The sequence below is a fragment of the Colius striatus genome, chromosome 5 (genome assembly GCF_028858725.1).
Source record: "Colius striatus isolate bColStr4 chromosome 5, bColStr4.1.hap1, whole genome shotgun sequence".
Lineage (NCBI taxonomy): Eukaryota > Metazoa > Chordata > Aves > Coliiformes > Coliidae > Colius > Colius striatus.
Window position 1 is genome coordinate 242,933 of NC_084763.1, and position 18,303 is coordinate 261,235.

General features: G+C 46.0%; 1 protein-coding gene across 4 annotated transcripts in view; it reads right to left on the minus strand.

Moving 5' to 3' along the window:
* Nucleotides 1–3,050, minus strand: part of NFX1 (nuclear transcription factor, X-box binding 1) — a 54,244-nt gene extending 51,194 nt beyond the window's left edge. For 3 of the 4 annotated variants that reach the window (XM_061996192.1, XM_061996191.1, XM_061996194.1), the window contains exon 1: nucleotides 2,942–3,050. In XM_061996192.1, the coding sequence (XP_061852176.1) occupies nucleotides 2,942–2,966 (25 nt within the window). In that variant the 5' untranslated portion in view covers nucleotides 2,967–3,050. The remainder of the gene's footprint in view (nucleotides 1–2,941) is intronic. The other variant, XM_061996193.1, reaches the window with a different exon arrangement.
* Between the last annotated feature and the right edge of the window lie 15,253 nt (nucleotides 3,051–18,303).

The following is an 18,303-nucleotide window of genomic DNA, read 5'->3' on the forward strand; positions in this document are numbered from 1 at the left end:
GAAATCTGAGGCCTCCCCATAGCATTGGAAGCTTTCAACGTCTTCCTCACAGAACAGTAGGCTTGATCTTTTCTGTCTTCTCTGATCATTTTACACATGCACCTACAGCATCCCATAATTTGCAAAGGGCTGGATTTCTCCCTCGACAGGAGTTACTCTGACTCAGGCTTAAAGACTCTCAGGTAGTGCAACCCATCTTCATACAAAACAATCTGCCTGCCCAGAACCCAGTTTACTCCAACTGCATAGCACATCTTCCACAAAATGAGCTCCCCTTGCTACAACTCTTTCAAAAAAATATTTGTGAAAGATTAACCACATAAAATCATCAGCAGCATAGAATTACAGAATGGCTAAGTTTGGTAGGGACCTCTTGAGATCATCTAGTCCAAATACCCTGCTCAAACAGGCTCAGCTAGGGCAAGCTGTCCGTGTCCGTCCAGCTGGGTTTTGAGTATCCCCAGGACAGGAGGCCACGACCCTTCTGAGCAATCTGTTCCAGCATATGACCATCCTCACAGTAAAAAGGCGTTTTCTTGTGTTCAGATGGAATTTCCTGTGGTTTAACTTGTTGCTTCTTGCCATTTCACTTAATGCCACCTAGAAGAATGTGGTTTCATATTCTTTACTCCTTCTCTTCAGATATTTGTACACAGTCTGATCAGACCACCCTGAACCTCCTCCAGGCTAAGCAGTCCCAGCTCTCAGCCTCTCCCCGCATGAGGGATGTTCCACTCCCTTCATCATCTTCATGGCCTTTCACTGGCCTCTCTCCAGTCCATCCCTGTCTCTCTTGTCCTGGGAGCCCAGAAGTGAACACGGTGCTCCAGGGGTGGTCTCACTGGTGTCAGAGGGGCAGGAGCACCTCCCTTAACAAACTGGGAATGTGCTTCCTAATGCAGCCTAGGACCCTGTTGCCCTTCCTCACAGAGGGGGTGCACTGCTGACTCGTGGGCTGCAAGCAGCCCACTTAGGAGCCCAAGGTCGACTGAGCTGCTTTCCATCTAGCTAGTCCCCTGGGCATACTGATGCATGGTGCTGTGTCTTGTCTTTTTATGCTGTTGTCCAAATTCAGTGCATCCACACTGTGATGACGTTTTAGCCGGCCCATTTCAAGATGACATAGGAGAGATATAGAAGTAGGGAAAGAAACACAACTCGGCCATTAAGTAGCTTCCTCATTCTAGTATAAGTATCTACTACAGAATGAGCTTTACATAAGGAGAATAAATAAGTCTTCACTTCCTTACAGTGGGCTTTATAGCAACCCTCTGATATTTTCTATTTAATGATGCATTGTACCACAGACAACGACCCATGTGTCATTATGACAAAGAAAACCAAACTACGTTCAACAGCAATTATGACAACTGATGGGAAAAAAAACTAAATGGCCATTAAATACCACCTGTGCCTTCTAGATGCACAGGGCTAGGAACTTGAAAGGTATACCAACATGAATAATCATTCTACAACTACCTGCTTCCCCTTTATCTTTTACACTTGTTCCCCAGGTCTCAAAAATCATTCACTATTGGTAAAATATCCTGGACATGCTGCACATCTGACACGATCCCAAACTGTCAACTGCTTCTCCAGATTTATCCTGAGAGCAGAAATATCTTTCATATTTAGTTCTCAAAATGACATGCTCACTCCATTGCTGCAAGGCAAAAGCAAGTTCCCATCCTTATACTGCACAAACACAAGTCAAAACTCACTGCAAGATGGTTCCTGATAACATAACACATATCACCAGCGTGATGCATGAACTCCACAACTTAGGGCCTTGTAACAGTACCTGTGTTAAGAGTATTGTGAAGCAAACATAGAAATGGTGTAGCATCCAGAGCAGCCTACTGCTTTTTGGCTATTTTTAGCTCAGGATACCTGTTTAAGATCCTTTTCCTCAATACATACACACTGTACGAAAGGTTTCAGAACCTGAGCTGACTTGCAGCCCAACAACATACAAGATAAACAGACAAGCAGATATTTGCCTGCACCGAGTTCTCTTTACTGAAACTATCACTCTCCGCTCTTTGAACCATACCCAGGCTAGTCCACTTCCCACAAGGCAGCTGTGGACCCACTCTTGTCCCATCAAAAAGCTGAACTCAAATCAGTTTTCCATCACAATAGCCAGTCTGCCAAGAACAGGGGAGACAGAGGATTCTTTCTATTCAGGATATAAGCTAACAATAACCTTAATCGGAATTGACATCAGGGTACCGCAAAAGGGAAGATTTGTATTTTCTTCATCCCCCTGTCACAGACATCCAGGATTCTGCCTGGCAGAAGCGTAACGACTCTATAAATGATTACATGATTTAGCTCGTCAAGTGACCCCAAAGTGGCATTGATTATCTGAGAGGTCTACTCAGCCTGGAAGAAAAATCAAGAAACACGGTGAAAACACCAAATATTATTAACAACTCTCAGCAACAGTATTATTTCTAGCTACACACACAAGACGCAGTTACACGAGAGTTCTTTTATCTTTAGGTGCTGGTAATAAGCAATAAATCATCAAATGTCAGGCTGGAATATGGACCTCGGAAGGCTGTTTCCCCCTCCTCCTCAGCAGCCACCCCTAGTAAAACCAAAGTTAACCCGAACGCGCACGGTAAAGGCCAGGGGGGAGAAATGCAGACCCGAAAGGCGCGTCCCCGGCCGCGGCCCGCCAGCCGCCGAGCGCCGCAGCTCCCGCGGGCAGCCTCCGGGGCCTCCCGGCGCGGGCGGGCAGCGACCAGTTTCCCGGCGCCGGCCCACGGGGGGTGTTTCTGCCGGCCGTACCGCCGAGAGGAGGCCCCGCGCTCCGGCGGCACGGGCCAAGCCGCGGCGCGGACGGGGCAGCGGCAACAGGCGGTGCCGCAGCTCGCGTCCCCCGGCCCGCCAGGAGCTCCGCTCCGCTGCTCCGAGCGCGGCCGCCCGTACCCACCTGCGCCGGGCCGCGCCTCCGCCATGCTCGGCGGGACAGCTCGGCCGCTGGCTACTGCCCTCCGTCCCGGGCCGGCTCCGTGCCCGCCGCGCACGCTGCCCCCGGCCGGCGAGCGCGGGCCCGCGCAGGCGCAGGCAGCAGCGCAGCGGGGGCGGAGGAAGGAGGGCGGGCCAACGGCTGCGCGGCTGTGGCGGCCCGGGCCTCTGCCTGCAGCGGCCCGGCCGTACCCACTGCGTGCCCGGCCGGACGGCGGGCACGGGCCGTCACGGCGCTGGCCTCCGCGGGAGCTGGCTGCGGCCCCGGGCAGAGCCTGCCTTGCGCTGCCCGGGGGCCCCGGCTCCTGGCGGGAAGCCCTCCATGCGGCTGCCGGCACACCGTACCCTGCCCCAGTCCCAGGCGCTGGCGGGACCTGTCCTCTGGGTCTGGGGTCTCTTCTGGGAGCGGGGCCTGGGCCGGCTCCATCGCGGCCATGCGCGTCCAGGGCCCTGTACCGACATGGGATTTCATCCTCCTCGTTTGGTCCAACTAAAGAGTCTGTATCTTTTCCTCATTGTTTCTGCTTTTCAGTGCAGGAATAGGGCTGAAGGTCTCCCCATAATATCACACACCCTCCCTTAAAACATAGCTTTGGTTTCTACTCCATCACACTTGAATATTCATCTCCCTGTCTTTTTTTCTTTACTCAGAGGCTGGTTTTTTATTTCCGTGGGACCCGTCTAACTGTCAAGAAGCAGCAGGACCTGAGGAAGAGAAGCAGAGCAGGGTCACTTCAGCCAGCAGGCAAGGGTGCCAGGCAAGCCTGCCTGTAGTGACCCAGCAGCTCCAGGCACAAGTGAAGCCAGTGGGTATGGGTCAGAGAGGGCAGGCACAAGCATACCTGCCACGTGGCTCATGCAGATGCTGAAAGTGAGGGCGTAAACTTTAAAACAGCCCAAGAAAGACTGAGGGGCAGGCACCTACTGGGGCTTCTCTGGGCCTGACAGCTGCTTTTAAAAGTCATCGCTGAGCCCATCCATAGAAACCTCTAGGGTGATGGAAGGGACACCGATCTCTCCTATATGTAGCAGAGATGCTGGGTCAAGGCAGAGAGTAGATGAGGTGGGACAGCAGGAAGAAAGTAATCAACTGCCAGTGACATTATGCAAAGGAAGGTATATCTGCTAAAAGAAGCACATTCACTCCTACTCTGGCTTCGTGGTACAGTCATTTATAATGACCAGTCAAGCCCATGGTGGAGTTCAGTGACTGCTTGGGAGAGAAGACCGTTGCCACCATACTGAGATTCTGGCGAGGAAGACAAAATGGAATGCAGCCCATGAGCTGCAAGTCTAGATGCTCAGCACTAGTTTCCTGTGTATACACAATACTCTCTTGTGCAAAGGATTTCCTGTAGCTCCTTTTTTCTAAAGAAGCAGTTCCTAGGTGTTTCCAAATGCCATTGGGTTTACAATCCCTGCAGCCAGAAGCAGTTAATACAGCACTGTGTGGCCCTCCAGAAGGTGAGGGAGGAGTTACCAGGTGCTGTCAGCACAGCCCATTGCAGCATACACTGACATTCTGTCTCTTTTGTCCTTTCCTTCCTTACATAAAACCCCTATAAGATGAGCAAAAAAACCCACCACCAAACACACTTCAGCAATATATGCTTTCATTTAAAAAAAAACCCCAAAAAACAAACTACCTGAAAATGAAGAATCTTGTTAAAAGTGGAGGGGCAGCCAAAATAACTTTGTCTTTTTATGGAGACTTCAGGGACACCTTACTGGAGTCTCAGTACAAATGCATATAAGAGGAAGAAGGAACCTGCCATGGTTAAACAGCAGGGACAAGGGAGCCTGTTGCTGTGGACAGCTTTTCAGAAGCATCCCTCCAAAAGCTAAATTTAGTCCCAAAATTGAAAACAGAATCCAAACTTGTGACAGATGAAAAGCAAACCACAGCATGAGACAGGCCAAAAGGGTTTGAGGAACAACTTGCATAAGGCATAAAATCTAATAATAAATCCCTTTTCAAACACTTCAGACTCTGGAAGCCTGCCAGACAGTCTGCAGCACCAGGAAAATTAAAAGACATTTAAAGCACACAGAGAAAACAGAAAAAAAAATATTCTTTACACCTGTGTTCCCTCCAGCAGAGCTGGAGGAGATTCCCAGGACAGCTCTTCTTCCAGAGGCATTCACCAGGGGTTGTGTCTTGAAAAAATCAGTGTGGAATATATAGGCAAAATTAGTAGTAACTAATCACAAGGACCAAAATGGTAAATAACCAGCAACTCTAAAAGAATTCAAAGGTCCTGTACAACCTCTAGGATAAAACTGCTTTGGTAGCAGCAGATAGACGTTACAATATGACACACCTCTATTTTTTACAAGGATGCCATAAGAAATCTGGAAAAGTACAGGCCTGATGTCTGTAGCAGGCAATTTAATGGAAACTGTAAGGCAGATTAGAGCTAGTGAGCATATGCACAAAGATGCTATAATAAAGATGAGTCACAGCGGCACTTATAAGGAGAAGAACTGCCTCACAATCCTACTGAAACATGAGTCAACAAGCTTGTGTCCAAGGAAGACAGACCCTGGAATCCTGGCCATGGATTTCTGGAAGGTATTTGTAGAGATCAATCATGAACAGCTTTAAAAAGGTACACTGCCAAGGCATAATTGCAGGGGTAAATAACAGGGTTGAACGATGGGAAGTAAGACAATAGGAGTCAAGGGTCCCTTTTCACAGTAAAAGTTGGTCACCAATAGAATCTCACAAGGATGTGTTCTGGAACCTGATCTGTGCAACACATTTCCTCATCTGGAAAAGGCAGGGTCATATTCTGCTGATGGGATGGTGTCATTTAGGGAAATACAGGGAATGGCAGGCTGAGAACAACTGCAAGAAGGGTCTGAGGATACTGAGTGCATGGTCAAGAAAGGGAAGATGGAATTTAGGGAAGGTCAATCAGAAGTAGTACCTGTGGGAATAAACTGTCTTATCTTCACACCTGAAATGAAGAGCCCTGAGCTATTGCAGCAGTTAAAACAGGCAGGTGTATGAAAATGCCTTCTCTGTGCCCAGTACTGTGAAAGAAAGCAAATCAACTACAAAACATTGCTAAGAAAGGAGTAAAGAATAAAATGGGCAAAACAAAAATGTTGATTGATGCAGTACACAAATGTGGGTCCCCCATCTCAAAAGAAATACGAAGGCATGGGAAGGGTTAGGAAAATGGGATCATATGCCTGCAATGGCTTCTGTAAAACAATGACAGAGATAAACCTTCTGGAAAACAGAGGGGGGATATGATAGCGGTCTGCAACAGATACATCAGCACAGACAGAGGAACCAGACTAAGCACTGACCTTTGACAGGCAGTGTCAAATTAAACATCATTTGCAGTCCCAGCCAGATAGCCCTGAAAGAAGGTAAAATGTCAAGAGTAAGCGGCACTTGAACTAACAAGTATGGGTGCCCCGATGAGCCAAACAAGTCAGAAGCTGAAAGGAAACATAGTATTGGGGTAGTGATGCTAATAACGTGATACTGGTAACAGAATGGCTACTCTGGCTTGAAAAATATCTGAGTGTCTGTCCCAAGGCACTACACAGGAAAAATAGGCCATGGAGACATCAACAGACTGTACTTGTCCTGACCAGCCTCACCTGGGGCTTCCACTCAAATGCTCTGCACCATGGGCCCAGGAGCTCTGTTTGAGAACTGGCTCCCTGACTCTTGCCTGAGCTACATCACAGGTATCCTTGTGTCCACTTCTGTCTTGTGTGGTATAACATGCTGCTGAGATGCTCAGTTTGAACACAAACACCTCTAATGCCCATGCAACATCCAACATCTTGAGCTCCACCATGCATTTGTTTCTCAGTTAACTACACCTCTGACCAGAACATCAGGCACTTGCTCCATGTGTCTGTTACATGCACAGCCGACATGGCAATGGGTCTGTAAGCACTGAACAGTCACATCCCTCTGATTTCTAGTTAACCTTTCCTTAGGTAATATCAAGAAAAAGAATACAAGGGGATTCTACCAGTGCTGTGTTAACCATTTTGCTACAGTAAGTTTAAGCTTTTTTTTTTTTAAGAGATCTCAACATTGAAACATTGCAGATTTCAAACTACATCCTTGTAACCAGTACACTCTCCTTCCTCCACCACTTATCATTCCAATATCAGAGGCAAACAAGTAGAAGTATTCACTGCATGCACTAGAAGTATAGGGGAGGACAATGCCAGATAATTCACCACCTGGATGTTTTCCCAGTACTCAGAAGAGGCACTTTAGGAATGATACAGAAAAAGTCTTTGATGTCATGGTAACAGAACAAAGAACCAGAGCCCCTCTCGGAGTTATTTTCATAGCCAGAAGAAACTGTACCTCTAAACTGATGAGCAGCCTTGAGGCAACAGAGCTGCTTTCCAACATCTGACAAATCAGAGAGAGAAGGAAAGGAAAAAAGAAAAAGGACCCAAAAAAGATACATTGCAGTACTGAAGAAATACTCACAGAGCAGTCAGAAAACAGGGTCAAGAAGGAAGATAAGAATATGACACATCATTTTCACCCTGAACAGGGGGAGCTGACTCACACAGATTCCTACACAATGTCCCTGAGAACAGAGGCTTTTTGTGTCCTATAGTACAGTCATCTGAAAAAAACCCTTGTATATATTTATTCTCAGGACTCTTGAATACTATGTGCTGATAATCCAGCAGACAAGCCTGCAGTGCTGAGCATATCATTCAACTGTTGTTGCTGGATTTGTCTTGCACTATGGGGAAAAAACCTGAAAAAGCAGGTGAAAATGATTCAGAAGAGCAAAAATTAGCATATTCTGTGTCAATTTCCTTTACTGACAATTTATGTAACAGAAACTCATGATTCTGCAGAATGTGTGTGTATGTGTGCATATCTGTACAGACAGTGCGGGAGAGGAGGAGAGAGAAGGAAAATAGGGAGAAGTTTCTATTTACCTGTTAGGCAAAAGGTAAAGGACTCCTCTAAGCACCAGTGATCATCTAGCTGGCTGCCTAATTAAACAGCATCTTTTTTGGGGCCAAGGCAGCTACTGACTGTTTAACATCTTCACCAATGACCTGGAAAAGCAGATCGAAGGACCCAGAGCAAGTTTCATGCCACATAAAACTAGAGGGAGCCCATGGTGCACTCACAGACAGGCCTGTCATTCAGATTGACCTTGATGAGCTGGAGGAATTACATAGAGGGAGAAACTGAGGTCACTGGGTTTGTCCGGCTGAGAGAAGAATAAGAGAGAGATCTGATTGCTGTCTTCAACTGCCTAAGAGGGTTTATACAGAAAACTGAGTCAAGCTCTTCTTGTGTACCTGTGCATCTCGTAGAAGCAAGACTCAAAAAAAACCAACAGAAATTCTGACTGGAAGGGCAAAAGATTTCACCTGCAGAATACATAAGCAGGCTGCCCTGGAGATGGGAGGAGCCACATCCTTGGAGATTTTAAGGGCACACAGTTGGAAGTGAGAACTATTTAAGGCAACAGAATTGGCAGAACAACAAAAAGACAGATATAATCTATGATTAAGTTTAAACTGGGAATTAAAAACGGACTTCTAACAATCAGGGAGTGATCTTCTGGACCAGCTCTCAATAAACACAGAATAATAAATCTAAATAGCTGATAATTGCTGTAAAATATTACATGTGACTGCAAGATACTCGACTCAATGATTTAACAGATTTCTTCCACCTCTCATGTTCCTAATTTCTATATAAATTATGAATACATGGTGGCATCATAAACTACTATCAACCTACCTCTCAATGATGCCTTCACCACTTTATCAGGAGTTTAGCAGTATTATACAGTACTGTATGATGACCTGGAAGCAGTAATATATCCCTGGAGCATGAAGCATGAACAGGGATGTCATTAACTACTGCCCAAAATAAATTGTAACAATACCACTCCAGAAATTTTCCCTAGATCTTGAGGATCAGGTCCAAGGACTGTGCTAAGCTGTAACCTTCCCACTGCTTCTTGCACAGCTGTTCTGAACTAGTCACATGAACACATACACAAAATGGGTCTAGTAACTGCACTGATGATCCTTGTGTTGGTTACAAGTGATAAAATTTACATAAGCGCTGCATGCTGCTGATAATTTGGAGGCAGAAGGACAAAACATTTTTTACTCCTCCGTGGTAATAACTTAGTTTCTCACTCTACCAGCTCTAAGAGCTTTCAAATGCCATATGCTAGAAGCGCCCAATCCAACAAGAATACTTCATTGCTGACAGCAAGAGAGTTATCCTGGGTGAAGTTCTGGAGTGTTAAACCAAAGCATCTGCAAGAAGGGAAAACTGTTCACATTTTCAATAGCTGACCTCACTCAAGGTCAATCAAGTAATATTTGGTTTTCTCTGTGACTAAAAATTTCTCTGCAGGTAGAATGCATTTTTAAATAAATGACATTTGTATGTATAGTCGGTTAAAATAAACAAGTTGTACTCTCAGGAATGATACTTCCTAAGACCACACTGGCATTTACTGCATGTGTGCATAAGTGCATTAATATGGTTGCAAGGTCAGCTGAGACACCTAAATCAGACACAACTTTTACCAAGAAGCTGCCTGGCCACAAAACTGTAGCGGCTCAGCCTCTCTGAAGGTAAAGTCTTCTGGAGATGAACAATAACAGAATTACACAATTATCAATCAATTAACTAAAGGTGAAAATACCAAATGCAGCTTTACACTGTCCAGATGGAAGCTCTGATTAAGCAGTTACAACTTTATGTTATTTCACTAGTGTGTTCAGAGGGATGCCCTCCCTTCTTCCTCCTGAACACAGAACAAGTGATGGACGCCAATAACAATTTCAAACGTCGTTCCCTGTTGTGGAGAAGGAGCAGGTCCAGATGGTCAGCACTGGATACCCCAGATTGGAGCTGGGACCAAAGCAGCTGAAACCTCCCGTTGACAGATGAATCTATCATTGTCAATCACCCACATTCTCTTCGTTGGGCAATCCTTTGGTGGGACTGAATGAGTTGGATGCCAGGACACATTTTGGTCTCAGGCCCGGGCTTTCCTTTCCAGCCTAAGTAATGCCACAGGAACACCAGTCTCCACTGTCACAGCCAGGCCTGTCTCCAGCCTTCACTGATCTGGACCCCAGCCTGCAGAATCGTTTCCCCAGCTCAGCCTCTGATCTGCTTTGTGACCATGAGCTGGACTCTTGGCTGAACCCAATTGCCAAAATGTTGGATCTGCCCTGCAGCCCCTGGCTCCCATCCCCTGGGGACCACCAGCCCTCACTGCTGTTCTCCTTTGCTTCCCTCCCCTTTTCAGATGGAGGCAGATAAGAACACTGTGTTTTTCTGTATTCTGTACACAGCACGTGAACAGAGACAAAACCTGGCTGCATGGTCCAAATGCTCTGAGCCCACACAACTTCTTGAGTGTGCTGATATTTTCTCCTTCGGGCTTGGAATACATTATCTCAGCATTAAAAATACAGTAAGAATGTAAATTTTTCTTCTTAACTAATGTCATTAATTTCAACTGAGAAAAAAAAAGCTTTATATAAGAGTTACACCCCCTCACCCTACAAAAATATTTGTTTCCTGTATTGTCTGCAAACAGCAACTACTTCTCTCTAACGGCAGTGTTAATTGCACCAAAAATCTTGTGTAGATTCAGAAACTTGCATGAGCAAAACCAGATCCAGGACCAAGATCTTTACCAGGAGCAACGACATTGTCTGTGTTCTGTCAGTGAACTGAACTACAAAAAAAAAAAAAAAAAAAAAAAAATCAGTAATTTCATGAGAACTTACTTTTATGATAAATCCTGCACTTAAATTCAACAGTGAAACCATCATGGCAATTCCCTCTGATTTTCTGGTTGCAGCCTTCCTCTCACCGTGTTCAGTTGAAAATGAGGCTTCTGGTTTCGTAGAACTCTTACAAATAAAAGCATGCTTATGTTGTAATTTTACTGTTTTTCCTGATGAATATAGTTGCAGGGTGATCATCTGATCAGGCACTAATCTCTAAGCTTGTGATCCACTTGTCTTTGCCTGCAAGGATGGGATCCAGTGTAAAATTTCCTCCCATTGAGCACATTGTTTTTTCCAGTATGAAATTGTCATGCAAAACAGAGACAGCTTTAACATCAGTTCAGAGAGCAACCTGGTCTGACTCTTTGGGAAAGTAAGCTTTCAGCATCTGTAGTATCCCGCGTCAATAATTTTAGTGGTTTAGTCGAATATCACGTGAAGGACTATTTTTGCATGTTTGATTGTTATGAGATGGTTTAGTCAGCAACTTTGATGCCCTCAGTTCCTACACCAGAGAGCAAAGTAAACAGTCCTCCATGCAACTCCAGTTCTGACAGGCTTTTATAAACACACCTTGTTCACATCTCTTCTGTCAGAGTTCTTACACGTGATACCCACTTTTGTTTCTCCTTTATACCTTGGCTCAACCGTTCTGATTGTGCTATATCCATTTTCCAGATTGCTGAGGTAAGAAGAGGGGAAAAAGAACAACTTAACACATACCAGATGCAGGCACGTGATGGGCTTGTACAGCGGCTTAGTGAAGGTTTCTTTTCTCTGCTTACACCATCAAATGTCACGTCAAATGATGAACAGTCACGAGTGTTCCAGACAGCAGACACTCACCATGTACCTGCACATGTCAATCCGGGGTAAAATTATTTAAGGGACTCATGTTAAGGTTTCCACAGAGGATGCTGTTTTCTCTGTCGCAGCAATGTTTTGAATAGCAGCATGGGTAGTGTTGGATGCCTGCAAATTCATGTTGGAGGATACTTGAGAAACACTTTGATGGCAGAGGATCCATTCACTTTTCCTGTTTTACACTCATTACTCTGACATCGAAGCAATACAGTTCAATGCAGGTATCTGGCAAAGTTCCCCAAGTGTGAATCTTGGGATTCAAAAGGACAGAAACTACTTTTATCTTTGCATAAAACAATACCTATGCTTCTGTCACCACCTTTTTGTCTCTTAAACACCTAAGGTTCCCTTATCTAATGCAAGGTAAAATACTAATGCTTACTAAAACAACACCAGCAAAATGACAGCCTTCAGATTACAAAACTGACAGGAGTCTCTTCAGCAGTATTAGTTACTGCTGATTATTGTAGCATCTGAAACCCCACAGTTTGTCTTAGAGCCGCTTCCTCCTGCCTGGACTACTCCTTGGGATTCATCCCTCCTGCCATTCACTTCAGAGCTATCACGTTAGCACTGCAGCTTTTCTGATGCTTTGTCTAGGGGACATAATATAGATCCTACAGGAAGGTCAAAAGCTGTCTCCAAATTTTGCTACTGAGAGTTCAAATAGATAAAACTTTGGATATACTTTTTCTTGCAGTTTTCCTTGAAAAAAAACCTCTCCAAAGCTCACACAGCAAGAAAGGGAAAAATCAGTTTCTACAGGAACTCTCCCTCTCACAACTACACACACAGCTCATTCAAAGACAGGACCCACACCTGAGCTTCAGTGTGGTTCCTGGGGCCATGGCCAGAGGACACGTACAGAGGCCAGAGGTGAGGTTGCTCAGAGCACCCAAATCCCACTGGTGTCCTTGGGGCCCTGCCAGCTGCCTCCCCTGACATCCTCCTGCCTCGCCCTCACACAGAGGACCACTTTCAGAGCCACTCTGCTGGGGGGTGTTCCTGTGCTGCTTTATTGACAGCACATTTGGCACGTCCCAGGTCCAGTGTGTAACAGCATGGACGTGTGTCTGATCCCAGAGCCTACCAAGAGGGTTGTTTTAATGGGGACTTGACAAAACAGCACACTCTTACCCATGTTGCTACCTCGGTCCTATCCCAATAGTCAGCCAAGGCGTGTTGGCTAATACAGCCTCAAAGCATTGTGCAAACAGTTAAACACCTGGGATGATCATATGTCCCCCTGTTTATTCATATAGAAGGCAACTATCATCTGAACTATCAGCTACATCACAAGAATTCGTAAACGTCTGTGCTTGCAGAACTGAGGCTGCCAGAGACTATGGTGCTGTCATGGTGACAAGCTGTGAAGATGGTTAGCCTTCTTCATTTCCTCAGCAGAGCCTCTCTAATTGCACCTCTCATCAATATTGCCTCATCAGTATTGGTCAGAGGGTGACATGTGCTGTGAGTGACCACCCAAGTGTTGTTTGTGCAGAACTTCATTAGGAACCTCAGCATCAGATTCTTCCTGTTTTTCATGCATGAGAAACAGGAAGGACAGTTTCTGTTCTAAAAGCAACAGCAAAGAAACCATGATTATGTGCTGCTGGCTATTTCACCTCTGCCAAACAAACACAATAACCCTGCAGGCATCATTTCACTCTTTTTAAATGGCCCCATTCAGCAATGAGTAGATTCACAGCTATCAACAGTAGCAAATTTTCTTGTTTGTCATCAAGAGAAGAGACCAAAGTCTCTGAGACTCAGACTTCATGGCATATACATCTCAGCCTGTAGAAGTCTCCTGTTGAACTCACGGGGCTTTTTAAATCCCAGATTAATAACCCTCCTCTTTCAGACCCTGTCTGCCCTTCCCAGTGCCCCCTCATCCCCAAGCATCCTCTCTGAACTCAAGTGCTCATCATTGGAGAAATAAGGCAGAACTTTGAACTCCAAGCCCTATCATCTCTGCTCTTCTCAGCTTAATCCAAGAAGCGAAGTGCAATTAAAAGACCATGTTAAGGGCAATTAAAAAGAAAGCATACAGTTTACAGTATTATTCCATATTTTAACATTTAAAGCCACCAGTGTCTGTTTTTTTTTTTTTTTAAAGGAAATGGTTTTAATAACCAGTTTTTGCAGGGTGTGTTCAAACAGAGTTGGAAAATCTTTTCATGTCAAGGATGGGAACTTCACATAAAAGGACAACACTGAATTTCCACAAGTCTATTTGCCTAGGCCAGCACTTATTCAGTCTGAAGCTTTGAAATTTACGAGCTTTTATAGAAGTATAAACAAAATTACAGAAGAAACATAAACAAAATCTCTCATGTTTAAGTAGTATTTTGAGGTTAACTTTCACTTCTGTAGTAGCTGCAATAAACATCGAATTCTTCTGAAAACATCTGTCTATTCACTTCTTCCTGACTGAGTGCAGCTTCTTTCTGCAGAACCCTGTCCTTAACCATGTCACTTAAGGAAGGGCCTTGTTATCTGACCTAACCACATCCCCATCCCCTCATATCTAAGCTGAGTAGCACACAGCTCCACTCCCCAGGAAGGGCACTTCCTACCAGGTACCTACCCTCCCCAGAGCACGAGGAGTTTCATAGAATCACTTCTGGTACAAAAGACCTTCAAGATCATCAAGTCCAACAACTGCCCTCACACTGCCAAGCCCATCACTAAACCACAGAATCATAGAATCATTTTGGAACCATCATTTGTATCCCATGCCAGTGAGCAGCGATTCATGCCAGTGACTCCATCCGTGACAACTGCTGCTCCAATGAGTATTTTACTGCATTGCTGCAAAACTCTCAGAATGACTGAGAAAGCTTGAAATAGTCTGCCTGGTTGGAACATTTACACAGGAGTTACAAGTTTCAGTGTCTTAATCAAGGTCCAGTTAACCATACAGCCCTAGGCACTGGTGCCAGCGAGTGAGAAGGGAGCTGTGGGATGATACAGAGATGAACAGTGACTCCCTGAGGAACAAGTACAAACTACCAGGGAGAAAAGATAAAAAAAGTCATGTGAAGTACTTGGATAAACTGTGAGCCAGAGGAAGTTTGGGGCAGAGCAGAGGCTGCATCAGGCGCCTCACAAGGGGCATGCACGAGATGAGGCCCGACAGCAGGAGCTGGACAGAGCAGCCCTGGGGGCTGTGGGTCCTGGGGCAATGCCTAGGGCTGTGGTCCCACCTGAGGGGCTCGGTGCTCGCTGTGCCATGAGGCAGCTGCATAATGTCTGTGCAGGGACAGGGCTCTGCACCACCCCACACAACTTGCCCCTATTGATCCTCTTATTCGATGGGCAAAATCCTGCCTAAATTCTCAGTCACTGGTTAGTAGTAGCCCCTCCCCTTCTGATGCTGGTTGGCTACGTGGAAGTTACCCCCTTGCTCTGTAAATCGGCACGCACAGTCCCTACCAAGTCTGGGCGGCCTGCTAGTGCCGAGCTCAGTTGGTGGTCGTGTCTCTCTCACTCACCTTCACCTTGCCTCAGCTCCTGCAGACTTTGTGCTGACTTCGCGCTGCTCCGGCACCATCAGCCTGTGGGGCTTGAGGCAAGAGCTTCCCTCCTCATCTGTCTCTGCTCCCTACTCAAAGGCACCAAGCAGTTCACACAATAAAGCTGTTGGTTTACTGTCAGTGTGGCCGTAGCCCAGGCATTAATGCCTTCTTCTGCTCCCAGAACCTGTTTCCTAAGACACCTGGCTCCTCATCCTTGCGTTAGAGGAAAGTTCTGCTCAGGCACATCGTGACTCTCCTCCAAGCACTGGGCAGCCTGGCCCGTGACCGCTGCAGCCTCCTGCAGCTCACCCTACAGACAGGAATACTGTGTCGAGGTGCAGCCATGGTGGCAGAGGGCAGCCATGAGGCAGTGAAAGCAGTGAAAGGCCCCCCGGGCTCTTCCCGCCAACCGCTCGCTCCCACAGCCGGCTGCCGCCTCATGCCAGCGGCTCGGCCCCGCTCCCTCGGCCCCGGCCCCTCCTGAGGCGCTGAGCGCCGTTTGCTCTCATGTGCTCGCGGCACAGGCAGCAGTTGCACAGGCTGGGCACTGCTCCGTGCAGCCATCTTGCCCGCTAAGTCACAGTTCATGGTTTGTATCTGGCAGAGCTACTCCTTGAAAAGGTATTGTCCCGTATCTGTTTCATGACCGAAATCAGCCAGACCTTTAGCCCGTTCTCTGTGACATCCCATTATGCCAAGCAGCACTCACAAGGAAAAGCTCAAGTTGTTTCATCCTACATTTCACCACGTATTTTAGCCAGGAGAAAAGGAGACTAAGACACGATCACTCTCTACAGCCACCTGGAAGGACTGTGGAAATTCAGCAAAGCAGCCCAGCTTGTTTGTTTTCTCTTTTCTCCTGACCTTTTACACTTGCAAATAAACAAGTATTGATCTATTTTAGAGCAGCTATGTTGAAAAGACATACAGAAAATGGAACCCTCAATCTATAATCTTAAGGATACTTAGACACCAAAAGACACAGATACAACATTCCATAATCTCCCAGACACCACTGAAGTTATTCTTATATAAAGCTCCCAATTTGTCCCTGTTTCTCAGGATAGGCTTGTTCTTCCTTGTCGCCCTTCCCTATCGTATGCTTCCAAAGCCACTCACCTTAGGTGTGCTGCTCCTTGGATGTGTGCTGAGGTGGCCAGCACAGAATATCTGAGGAGCTTCAGAGACTCTTAGGTGACATCAAGAAAAATCCTCCCCCGAAGGCCTTTTATGCTGTTGGGGGCTGAGCTTCCCCAGCTGCAGCCTGTTCATCTGTTTGCATCTTTCTTTCTGCACAAAATCATTTCACCTGATTTCTCTTCTCACCTGATTTCTTTTCTCCCTTGACCTCTCCCTACATTCCTGCTTCAGCTTTCTCTATAGAAGCCTAATTCCATCTTTTAAGAAAACATTCAATCCCCATCCCCAATCCTGTGCAATTGTGGTGCCTGCTGCCTCACAGGGGGTTTGTGTCTGCCTGTGAGAGCATACGTGTTGTGGGCTTTTCTTGTACTGTATAGAGAAAAGGGCAACAAGCTTTCTCTGTGTCATTCAAGCTATAGTGAGTTGGCAGGCTGAACATGAGCACAGCCTCACTAGTCAGGGACAGCATTTTGCACAGGGCAGCTCTCTTTTGTTTATGCCTGCACAGCCCTGCAGTAAACATGGCATTGTTTTTCACCCTATCATATGCCCAGGCTTCTTTTTCCATGCACAAAGCTAGAACAAGATGCATATGGTGGTGTACCTAAGCTGTTTGAATCAACAGTCAGTAGGCACAGGCGAATATGGAGCAGTGCAACAGGTCTCCATGTCCTACAGAGACCTGCCTCGTTTATTCAACATGAGCAAATTGAACTTCAGTTGAACAAGTTGCTGTAAGAGCCTACATCTATCAAATAAATGGATTGTAAAAGGCTGGAACTCAGATGGTGGGAAGAAAATGTGTCTTAACTCCCTCCAAAGAATTTATGCCGCCATTCACTGGAGCATCGGGCTTAGTTTGGGCATGATGTAGGTGGATGAGGAACACAAAGGCACTATTTTCACATAATAAGCCCTTTAAGACTTTTGAATTGAAATCATTACATTTTGGAAGAGACTCACCTCACAGACCTGTATCTGCCACGTATTGGATCAGCAGAAGAATTTATATCTGAGCCAAGGTTATTTGGGTCCTGATATCTTTATTGATTTACAGGCCAGCTGGCATGAGTTACTTCAGCTTCTTCGTGACACTTTGCAGCTTGAGTGCTGCTTTCAGGAACTGTGTGTTTGCTTTATGTTGTTTTGCTTTTGATACTGTAACCCTAAAACCAACCTTGAGGACAGACCCTGCTAAAAAAAATGTGTTTCAACATACAGCTAAGAACAGATGTTATTTATATCCAGGCTGTTGTGGAAGAAACAATGGCAGTGAGACTTTTTTTCCCCTGTAACAATTCTAATCAATTATTACACTGGTGTGCCACATTTACCTTTCTTCTTTAATAACAAAGTGACATAAACATCAGACAAGCCACATCTGCACTGATGTGTACCATTCCATCCTGTCTTTGTGCAAATACTGTGAGAGGGAGAAGGAGTTAATAACTGACAAATTGTCAGAACAGCACTTTCAGAAGGATGATGCAGTCACCTTGCAATCAGGAGGAGAAAGGTGGCAGTGGGGAATCCATTTTGTAAGTTTGTCAAGCAAAGGCAAAGCTGAGCAGCGTTAATAAAGGCAGATGATCACAAGGAAATGAGCTGAAATAAACTTGGGACTGTCAGGGGCTCTGCAGTTCACGTTTGGGTTTAGCTCTGTCATCACCTGGTCTGGCCAGACTCCTCAAATCTTCTAGGCTTCCGTATAACTCCACTTCAGTGATATTCAGAAATATCATACAGGGCGCTGGAGCAGATATTCCCCTTCAGGCCATGGTGCAGCCCATGGTGAGGCAGCTGTGCCCCTGCAGCCATGGAGGCCCTGGGGAAGCAGAGATCCACTCACAGCCTGGGCATGAGCCCATACCAGAGCAGGTGGATGCCTGAGGGGGGCTGTGACCCCGTGGGAAGCCCATTTTGGAGCAAGTTCCTGGCAGGACCTGAGAACCCATGGAGAGAGGAACCATGCCAGACCAGGTTTGCTGTCCGGACTTGTGACCCCATG